At 34.5% G+C, this 11,605-nt stretch overlaps 1 protein-coding gene and 1 long non-coding RNA gene across 3 annotated transcripts; both read left to right on the top strand.

The window, feature by feature from the left end:
- The first annotated feature begins 2,208 nt into the window (after nt 1–2,208).
- Nucleotides 2,209–4,346, top strand: LOC139129657 (uncharacterized). Its single transcript, XR_011551638.1, has 3 exons — nt 2,209–2,247; nt 2,862–3,589; nt 4,130–4,346. It is a non-coding gene; the product is annotated as an uncharacterized lncRNA (long non-coding RNA).
- Nucleotides 4,347–7,671: 3,325 nt separating this feature from the next.
- Nucleotides 7,672–10,877, top strand: LOC139129646 (caspase-8-like). Of its 2 annotated transcripts, none has more exons than XM_070695322.1 (4): nt 7,672–8,304; nt 8,676–8,794; nt 9,215–9,429; nt 9,945–10,877. In XM_070695322.1, the coding sequence occupies exons 1-3, from the start codon at nt 8,237–8,239 to the stop codon at nt 9,400–9,402; spliced, it is 375 nt and encodes a 124-aa protein (XP_070551423.1). In that variant the 5' UTR covers nt 7,672–8,236; the 3' UTR covers nt 9,403–9,429; nt 9,945–10,877. The 2 variants fall into 2 exon arrangements, with proteins under 2 accessions (XP_070551423.1, XP_070551415.1); XM_070695314.1 differs by having other exon boundaries at nt 7,674–8,304; nt 9,941–10,877.
- The last annotated feature ends 728 nt before the right edge of the window (nt 10,878–11,605 follow it).

Genomic DNA, 11,605 nt, shown 5'->3' with positions numbered 1-11,605 from the left:
TTGCTCTGGCTGTTTTGTCTTTTTCTAGGATGTCTCGTCTCACAGAAAATAGCTTGCGTCGTATTGCTCTTGTGCGTGGAGCAAAATCTTCATCGATAGAGATGTTGGTGCCCTTAACTTGGCTGCTTCACTCAGTACACGTTGTTTGTCCCTGAAGTATGAGAACATTGCGATAATCGGTTTGCAGCCGCGTATCAAGGGGGCGTTCACGATGCGATGGACTCGTTCGAAGGAAATGTCTTCATCGATGCCGACTTTATCTTTTATAATTTCCTTAACTTTAGTTTCTGAAGATGTCCAGTCTTCACGTTCCGTGTCTTGTTCAACACCGTAAAATATTAGATTTTTTTATTTATTTTTTTATTTATTTATTTGCACAAAATGATACATAAACACCACAAAATGAACAAAATTGTGCATGGATTACACAGAAAAGTCAAAACTTATTTCCACTGTGGTCCATATTAACAAAAGACTAACAAAAAAAGGGAAAAGTACAAAGTGAGAAATCCGACAATAGATTACAACGGCGTGTTTTTATTACTGAGTTCATCATTTTCTCTCCTTTGTTGTCGTAATTCTCTTCTTGTTTGCTTCACTTCATCTTTCAATTCGTTCAGATTCTGTCCGTTTGTCACACTTTCAAGGTTGTCAATTCTCTCTGAATTTTCGTTCCCTTCTCTTCCAAGCTATGCAGAGTATCTTCATGTTGTCTATGCGTGATTCCATGCGCGAAAACTTCTCCTTTATTTCTTTCGAGTCATTTGCTATTTCATCCAACTTGTCCAGAATAGTATTGATGTCTTAAGTCTTGTGATCGGGCTGTCGGAAGACTGTGATTTTGACCTGGTAGTTTATGGACCTGGGTTGACTTCAATGTTACTGGCAACCAGAAGCAAGAAAAGACATATGCGTATGCATAAACTTATCTTGGTAACACTGCATAACAATGGGGCCTTCGTAAGCGCGTTCAGTCCACTCATGGTCCGCTTCTTTTGTTCCTTCGGTCTGGGTTTCCGCCACCAAAAAGCCCAATTTTCTGTCTGTAATGGACCAGTGAAATCCCCATGATCGGTTGGTTGGCGTCACTAATGTGAACTAAATCGCTCTATGAATTGTTGCCGATGAGAGCGTATATTTTTTGGAGAAATTTTCAGGACTATTTTCGGACGGTGTGAAACAACTTCCTACACCTCTTCTTGACCTTTGACCTTCCATCATTGAAGCAATTTTACTGAATTTTACTGTGAGGTTTGTACGGTCATAAATTTAATTTGGTTCAGAATACCGTGAATGTCGGTAAAATAACGTGTAACGACGTTATTAATATTAATCAACTTTCCCTTTTGGGTGAAAAGTGTTCCCTTATTTATGAGAAATGCTAGCCTTTCAAGCGTATAATTTCCTTAATGCGTGACTCTTTGAGTGATATCGGTTTGGTTGTCACACCGAGGTTGTCAATATGTTCAATAAATGTATACCGTGTAGAAATTTCCTGCGTCACTCTATAGTCACTGCCGGGACAGAACTTGAATTACGAGCCTCTATCTAAAACACAAGAAGAACTTTTATTCTTTTCAAACAAGTCTGTCAAGGAACAGGGAGACTTTTGATTTGATTTGATCTGTCAGCTAGACTGAAAATTTCAGTCGTGTTTGTAGGGTTGGGGTTGGCGGAGACAACTCACGACAGACACACTGCAGGGTGAATCTTTGATTGACTTGAAAATCAGTGACTAAATTGAAACACAGCAAAAGTAGACTATTTTTAGTCGAATCTCGAAGTTAATATTGTATTTTCACGGTAATAGAGATACATCCATTCTGTCACCCGATATTTCAAAATGTTGTGATTTTCGTTAACAGATGAACATCATGCGAATAGTTATGTGAAGCCCATCAAGGTCACGTGACTGGCTATTTGAATAACAATATACTCTTTGGTGGGGGTGTACAAATCGCTGCGTGAAGGGACTCTCATATTAGTGCAAGAATTCCTAATTATAATATTTCTAAAACCGAGGACACACAATTCATCGGTATTTTGCAACTGTTAAATTATACATTACATGCATTGGTGGCTGTATTAAACGCATTTCTTTCCTTTTTTAACTGAAGTCAACATCCATCTCTCACACTCGTATAAGATGGTTGAGGCGACCCACAATGCAAAGTTGTGATAACGGTTCGTGATTATTGTTTCTGTGCTACAGTACGCGTTACGACGTTGAAGAGGACAGGCCGGAAGGTAAGATTTGTCTTGATTACTTGTTTATCTTTCTACAGCTTGGCGCGCAGTAAAAGTACGCTTTCAGCAAAAGTTGCACGAGTGCTATATTGTTGCACGAGTGCTATATGTAGATTGCGACGCGTTATCTCGGTAGTATACATCTGTTTAGACGTATGACTTCGAGGAATTCGCAAATCGTCCCGTATCGACTAGCGTCCCGTCGCGCGTCGATTTTCTCCAGCCACGGCGATCTCTTCTTAAAGATAGTTATCGTCATATAGTTATTGTTTGAATTGCATTAGGCTACAAAAGGCTACAAGTATAATGAAAAAGTATAATGAAATTTATAATGCAATTTGTCTTTTTTTATTACTTGTTTATCTTTCTATGAATGATGAAAACACTCTATACACAGGAAATCTCGTTCGGTATGTATATTAAGCTTGTTGAAAAATAGCTTGTTCATAGATAGACAGATTTACAGTAACAGAGGTATTTGCGCGAAGTAAAACAAAACTACCGAATCATGTCAGAGAGTGGCTGGCGAGAAATGAACCACCGATACTAAGGTCTTGCATTTATATTTAGACACGTGACAAAGGCGGAGTCAATCTTTTTTTTTTTGCTTCCAGATCCGGTTTTGATCCTGGCAACAACGTATTGACGTATGGATCCTGACAGAAGGTGCACCTTATTGACGTATGGCATGATATACTACAGGTAAGTAAACATTACAACTTTGAAAGTAGGGCAGCACGTAGTAGGGTTCGAACACTGAACTTCTGCTTCTCCTCAGAAGCGTTATGCACTCTAACCGTCTACGCCACACTATATATATATATATATATATATATATATATATATATATATATATATATATATATATATATATATATATATATGCAATATTGTATATATATGTATATATAGATGTATATATATATCTATCTTTTTCTATATTTGTAATATAGCTGATCTATTTTTGTTCAATAAAGACGACAAACGAAAAATATCTTTACGTCATTTCTGGTCATTTTTCTTGATTCTGTTTTGTCTTTCTAACCTGAAGGTTGTCAAAATTACTGAAGACGTGGCTTATGGCGTTACCGTAAACGACATTTAACAATTCTGAGAAACAATTTCGTCAAGTTCATTTAGTATCTTCTTTTGTTCTCTCATTGCAGGCCTCTCTCCATCGACGCTGAATCGTGTTTGTTCAGAAAGTGTATCCCTCTGCGCTGGTTTAACAGCTTAATGACGTCAATTTTTGACGTAACTCGCTGTTCACTTGTCCGGAAGAGATAAACTATGAATGTTGAAAACACTCTTGGTTCGACCATAACACAGGAAATCTCGTTCGGTACACAAGTTGTATTTTTTTTCAATTAGTTACCAGCCAAAATAGCTTGCTTTAGTTTTTTTTCGGAACGATATGGCGAAAACTTGCGATTAAATAAAAAAAAAACGTGTGAGACAGTTAATTTGCAGCAATTGATACTTGCGTAAAGTAGTCATACAAAAACCTTACTGTTTTAATAGTTACATAAGTTGAATCAATCATTGAAACACGGAGCTACCATTTTTTGGTTTAGCAGATTGGTCTATAGGCACTGAAGTATTATCATTTGAAGACGCGTTTGGAAAATAGCCAGTCATTATAAACATCAGCAGATTTTTTTAGAATCATTATATTTGATAATTTCACAGATAGGTGAAGATTGAATTTTCGCTGTGTTCAGTATTGAGGTCTTACGTCTTCAAGGTACTCCTAGGTGGTTTAGCATTTTAGAAACCGTATACAATATTTAAATGGTATTCCGGTAATTACCGTAACTCAATAGTTCAGGAGTGGCGCATTGCCCTTAATATGAATATCTTTTTATTTGTTGGCATCTGAAAGGTATATGTCACGAGACAATACAGCGCAAGTTATACACTTTCTGTACAACACGACATTGAAGAACACGAACGCGTCGAGATAACAAGCGCAACAAAGCACAACGTCACCGTAGAGGGAGCTATCAAAGATCCCAGAGCAGTTTTGTACTTATCAAACCTGTTTGCTGTTGTACTGTTTTATTGCTGAACTAGTGGTGAATAAATTGCTGTGCATTAAACTGCCTAATAGAGTTCCTTATCATATTTGCAATGATTTGTACGACTGTACAATGATGAAATCGAACGAAGCACTAATATGATATACAAAGTACACAGTTTATACAACGAAGTTTAGACTCCAATTGGTACGTATCCCCCACTGCACTGGGGTTATCTATACTTTGGCAATTGTCTTTGTTCTTTTTGAGCCACTAAACCAGTGAAAACACATATTGTATGTTGTTGCCCTGTACTGTCTTTTCGGTCTGTGGATGAGAAACAATCGAAATAAGAACAATGTTACAACATTAACGGGGCAGCTGCATTCGACACTGCGTATTAGATTAAAATCCAATTTTTGGCAAATATTCATTAAATTTCAATTAATCCAAGATTGAAATATTTCAGAAAATAGTATCAGGTTTTTACTTAAATTAATTTTATCATTAATACAATAAATTGAGGTTTTTTACCCAAATATACACCCCTTCAACCTTCGAGTTGCTATTATACTAAACTTTAGATTCTCTGCTATTTTGAAATATATAGTGTGAGGGGGTTTTCATGTCATCTTAGATGATAACTATTCCTTAAAAAAAACTGTGTTGGCAACGTGCAGCTCCACCAAATTGTTGAATGTTGTCGTATTTGCATACAAATATTTTTGTTGCACGCAACTGTAACTACCTGACCATGCGGTTCTTAGAGGTAGCAAGTTCTACCTTCGACATTTGCACTATAGTAATGTGGAACAGATATATATAACCATTGCTTTTTTAAGAAATGACAAATTTCGAACAGTAAAAACTGTCATTAGCTATTAACTTGAAATGTCACAGTCAAATTATTACAAATGCTGTAAGCTTAACACTGATCATTGACTTGAAGTCTGTAATCCAATGCCTTTTATGCACACAGCAAATGTCTGAGGAGAAGCCAACATACTAACCTTCCTCAATGATAATTCTAATCATTCAAAGTCACAACCTGTAATATTCTTTTGAATCACTTTGATTTTTGTGTGATATGACACATCTTACTTTAGTCCCTTCACGCTGTCGCTGAGTCATTTGTTGTGTATAGTCTGCCATATTGGGGTATTTAGACGGTACAGGAACAAAATCATAAGTATTTTGGGGGGAGGGTCAGTTAACAAATATGCAATTATTTCAGTTTTTTTATTAAATATTAAGAATAATACATTAATTGAAATCATTAAGACACAGGGCGGGGACAATTGTTATTTTCTTCGGTCAGCGTGCGAGTGTAATTCTCCCTCGATAACGATGTATGGTGAAGTTTTGAAACACCAGACCGGCAAGTGGCAACAATCGGCAGCGCCCTCAACGCCCTATGATTTGTCTTTATTGTGTGTGGGAATTTGAATGTTTCTCGTATCTGTTAGATAGTGAAAAGGATTTTTAAAATTATCTCTAATTTCAAAGGTGTTCCGTTACTATTGTTGTTGTTCTATGGCCATGAATCTAGATAAGAGTAATCCTTATCTTGTCGCATAGGTATAAACGAATGAAATTTAGGAAAATGTAGTCTTCGCCTGTGTTTTCTCGTTGATGTATATTGCATTACAAATAAATCCCCAATTATTCTGCGCTATCAACTGCCCTGATCGTACTATTAATAAAGCTAATACCGTTCCGTTATGGTCATGTTTTTAACATTCTATGATGTTCTCTGGCAGGAAAAAACAGCCATTCTCAAACGTTATGCAAAGTTCACTTCTATTATTATCAAGTATTGCTCGCCACCGCTAAATTTACCAAATAAATCCTTGTATGGAAACAAATTAGACGACTGTCTTCTAGTTGAAATGCTTTATACGTATATGGACGTCTATGGAACACCACATTAGAAAGGTTTAGTAACACGTAATCACACGTATGACCTAAGACTAGCAAAATAACATTATGACTAACAGCGCGTGGCGTGTATTCGTACTTCGGTTTTGAAGTGCATTGTCGATGAACTTGTCATGCCAAATTCGTGTAATTTTCAAAACAAATAATTTCTTTACTGGTCTTATACCCCGTTCTACCCCTTAATTAAACTGGCGTATTTTCTTTGACACAGTAACTGTTATTTGAACACGATTGGAACTAATTTCGGATAATTGGATTTTCATATTTTTCAAATTTCTCAAAAGTGTTAGGTGGCGTATATTTGAATGTTGCAATATTGCAAATTACTCATGAAAACAAGTGTGTTACAATGCAAAAAAGTAGACGAGATTACATTTGTCGATTAAATCGACATTACGTCCCCATCCAATTATCCCAAATTAGTTCCAATCGTGTTTTTATAAGGTTTAAAGTAAATTTTGTCGAGGCGTCATGTAAATAAAGTGGATGACTTCTTCAACATTTCGTTCAAGTCGCAAGATTATAGCACGTACTTCTTGTTCAGGTTCAAATTCTACGAAATACTCATATATCAAAGCTGTTTGCTTATTTACGATCATGGTATATTTACGAGATTACTCGTCTAAATATGCTTGCAAACGAAATTTGCAACTATTATGAGCAGTAATCGTTTTCTTTGTAAATCTTACCAGATACCCGGTCAAAATACTCCTTTGTAGTAGAGAAAATCCAATGATACATGTAGATACAAAGCTATATGCGACATGAAATTAACTGCATGACACAATAGAGATAGTGACAGCCTGAGGGTTTGTTTGAAAAAATGTTTGGTGTTCTAAACAAAGTAACGATAAGACAGCGTAGAAAATCATCACAGTATTGCCCTTCTTGTGCTTTTTGGATCAGAAATGAAAGGGATAATTATATTGAAGTTGTCAGATTTATTTGAATGTCTAGTTTTAGTCATAAACATGACCTAACATAGGATAATAAGTGTACTCATAAAAAACAAAGTAACAATACAGACAGCGTAGAAAATCATCATAGTTTTTTCCTTATTGTGTTTTTTTATTTTCCATTGAGATAAAAAATGAAAGGGAAAATTATGTTAAAGTTGTCAGCTTTTATTTTAACGTCTATCCTTAGTGATAAACATGACCTAAGGAAGGACACGTGAACTCATGAAAATTAGAATATTCCTTAATAACTATAAAAGTTGTTTCTTTCAGGTTCGTCTACTGGAATACACAATTCTGTTTTTCCTGCCTGATGATTTGCCCTTAATGTACTAATTGCTGTTTATTTTTCTATTTTCAGCAAATATTTTTTTTGTTTGACTGTCTCTTTTTAAGTTTGTTTATTATTCATTCATTTATTTATTTATTTTCTTATTTATTTATTTATTTATTTATTTATTTATTAATTTATTTATTTATTTATTTATTTTCTTATTTATTTATTTATTTATTTATTTATTTATTACTTTTTTATTTTTGATTGACATAAGCCTGTCACATAAAAGCGTACAGATATTGTCGCATGCAGCATCGTGTTCGCGCAGTAATTCGCGTACTTAGCTCAGATTTTAATTTGATGAATAATATCACTAGATGTACCATCATCAAGTAAGTATAAAATCTATGATATTGAATCTAAAATTTGAAATAAAAAACTGTATTGTTCTTCATGCAAAACATTATGTAAAGAGAAACTCCAAAATTAGAGAGTAAAAATGTTTGCAATTGTGATATTTTAAATCAGTCAATATGCTCTCAAATTAAAAATCATGACAACACTACTATTAACTGCACATCATCAATTGTTTTGTCAACTTCCTGACGTCTCTCTTGGATTAATTGACAATCCTTCGCTCTTTTGAGGTTGATTTGAAATTTGAAATTTTCTCTTAAATTATACATTATAGATTTATGACATTTTTTAAGAATCAGCAAACAAGTAATTTCATTTATTTATATAATTATTTGTTTATAACACTTCCAATTTAGTGGTAAATCTTGCATTATTACACGATCATGGCCCCCGACAGGAAAAATGCTACGAATCCTGGCAAACCACAGCGCGTACAGCCATACAGGAACAGGTACTTAACGTTTACTTTATTTTGTATACGGTGCAGACCAAACTATTCAATTGTACATGTGTGTAAACAATCTAGAATCCTCAGCGTTAGAAAGCGGGCTATACACGATGTTGACTACACCTTTCCATATATGGTGGTTTGAGTTTGGTGTGCCTTTCAAGACTATACCATTCAGTCTAGAAAGAGTGTTGTTTACACGACATATGATTCCTAACCTCATTTAAACATTGGTAAAATATATTTCTACGATTGCAAAAATAGTTGTCGAACTGTCATTAAAATATAAGAAATATGACATATAACGCATTTCAAGAGTAGCGCATTTTAAGAGATGATAATTATATTTTTCATATCATCTTATTATCCTGCAGCAAAGGACAAAGGAGTACTCAACAGCGTCAGACCGAAGAAGATGATCTCAGGAGTATGTTATATGACATTGGTAAAGAATTGAATGAATCAGAATTGGAGAGCTTGAAATTTCTACTCGGTAAATACGACACATTCAGTGCCTTCCAAATACTCTATCGACATGTGACCGAATCGCACATACAATAGCATGCATACCAGAACAGTCCTCGTGAGGTACAGTGATTTCCCACACTTTGCATCAACAGATATAGAGGCAAACAGACGTTTTCCCTGTACATTTTGTATTTGACCATTTTGTCGCATTAAGGCTTTGAAGACAAACACACCGTGAAGCGAGTATTTCAAGCTTTGAATTACTAAGGCAAGGACCATTGCAGAATCAATATACAGACACGGGCGTTTAGACCGATTTTACATTTTTTTATGAATTAAGCACTAGTATGCTTTTTAGGACTCCGTAGAAATAAACACTGCTGAAGACAATACTGTGACGAAGGGAGAGCGGTTTAAATAAATCTAACATATCTATCGCATATAGGTAAATATTTGCCGGGACGGAAAAGAGCCGAAATCAAAACGCCTGAAGATTTATTCGAACATTTGATTCAAGGAAGATTAATCAGCCCTACAGACCTGAGTTTGTTACGAGGACCTCTGGAGAGGATGTATCGGCGGGATCTCACCGAAATTGTTGATCGTTTTCTGGCAAATCAGAAAGTCATGTGAAATAACAAAGCTTATATAATGGATCAGGTAAGCGATAAATGATAAATAATATATATATATATATATATATATATATATATATATATATATATATATATATATATATATATATATATATATATATATATATATATATATATATATATATATATAATGTATATACTATAATACTATACTATACTTTTATATATAACATAATATATATATATATATATATATATATATATATATATATATATACATATACACTTGGAGGAAGCAGAGAGAGAGAGAGAGAGAGAGAGAGAGAGAGAGAGAGAGAGAGAGAGAGAGAGAGAGAGAGAGAGAGAGAGAGAGAGAGAGAGAGAGAGAGAGAGAGAGTATTAAGACCGCAGAGCGACTTTTTAATAATCCAGTTTAAACTCATTTCTTTATATTAGGTTGACAATTTGAAGGAAGGAATGCATTGCTTAATTACTAGAATGAATGGCTTTTCTAGTATGCAAAAGAATGGGCGATGTAACAGTACTAAGGCAATTTAATGTCAACTCTTTTCCAGAAAGGTTTCTAAAGCTGGTGTCCGAGTAGTGCAGCATCAGATAATGGACAAAAACAAGAGAAATGTGAAGATTGATGATTTATGATGGAATGTATCACGAAGATTACCTCTCACAGTTCTCCTTATGATTATTCCTTCTTAATTTGTAATTATAGCCAAAACACGATTGGAACTAATTTGGGATAATTGGATTTTCATATTCTGCAAATTTCACAAAAGTGGTAAGTGCCACATAGCTGAATGTTGCAATATCGCAAATTAATCAAAAAAACAAGTGTGTAATATAATAAAAGCAGATGAGATAACATGTGTAGATTAAATCTACATTAATTCCCCATCCAATTATCCCAAATTAGTTCCAATCGTGTTCCAGGTTAATTCTAACAAAGTTATCAATTTGCGTTTGTTTATTTAAAGGCAAGTTTTATACCATACCATACCATACCATTGTACAAAGTTTTATGCAAACTATTTTCTTTTCTGTTTTGTCTTTCGTTTTTTGCTTTGTTTAGTTTCATTTCATTTGCTTTTGTTGTTTGCTTCGTTTCGTTTCGTGAGTTTCGTTTCGATCTTAGTTCAGTTAACTTCAATACTACATTTAAGTGACGTATTTTATTTTATCCTAGTTTAGTTAGTTTAGTATAGCTTTATTTTGTTTAGCTTAGTCCAGTTTAGTTTGATATAAGCAAATTCAAATTTTTTGTTTTGATTTTTTTATTACAATTGGAAAAAGTACTTTTGGTCTCTAATGTTGTTGCCCCATGAGAAACTGTGTGTCCCCTCTTTCTTTTTTATCATACAGTACAAAATATTTCTGAAAAGTTACGTATTTGCTTTGTTATACAAGATGTCAAGGGTAGTGAGTTTGTTTTTCCATAAACAATGAACATGTTACCGAAATGGTGTGAAATAAAAAGCATTTCGATGACACTGACAATATGAAGATTCGTTGCCTTTTTGTTGGAAAGTTTTAGTATGATATTAAACATTGCTCGTCGGCTACGGGTGGGATTAGATGCTACGAATCAAACGGATTTCCTTGTAGCTATCAAGATGTTTGCTGATCGCCGCAGATATTTCGAGCGTCTGACACGATGTGCAGGTAACCTGACAACTTTGCCCCAGTGATGCAATCACCGAAAATATGGGTTATATATTTGTGGTTGTTGACAACGAAAGTTCCCGGCATTTTGAGTTGCATTAACTAAAAAAAACCGAAACAAAGTGACGCATTTGGGGGCGCTGTAAACACCGTCTGTCATGTTGTTGCACAAGAGTTCATCATACCTAAAAGTCATGACTGACAAGAACTCATTGAATCAATGAATTTATAAGAACATAAGTGAAAATGGAAAATGAACAACGGAACTGTCAGAAACTAATTGCAATTTACTACAACTAACACTCATAGTATATTTGACTACCACCTACTCAACTAAGTTATCATTTCAAGATAATATAAAATATTAAAAGTAACTTCACTCCTATATTTATTCCTTTACGGTAAGACATGTAAAATCCGTAGCAACATACTTTTTTTATCAAAAGTAGAGAAACCGAAACAAATAGACATCTACGTAGTTCAACTCGGATGTGACTCAGTGATAAATATATATTAATGATATCTGCCACGTAAGATAAAATATCCATTAAATAGAAAGCGAA

The sequence above is a fragment of the Ptychodera flava genome, chromosome 1, assembly GCF_041260155.1.
Source record: "Ptychodera flava strain L36383 chromosome 1, AS_Pfla_20210202, whole genome shotgun sequence".
Classification (NCBI taxonomy): Eukaryota; Metazoa; Hemichordata; class Enteropneusta; family Ptychoderidae; genus Ptychodera; species Ptychodera flava.
This window is presented reverse-complemented; position numbering and strand designations above follow the sequence as displayed.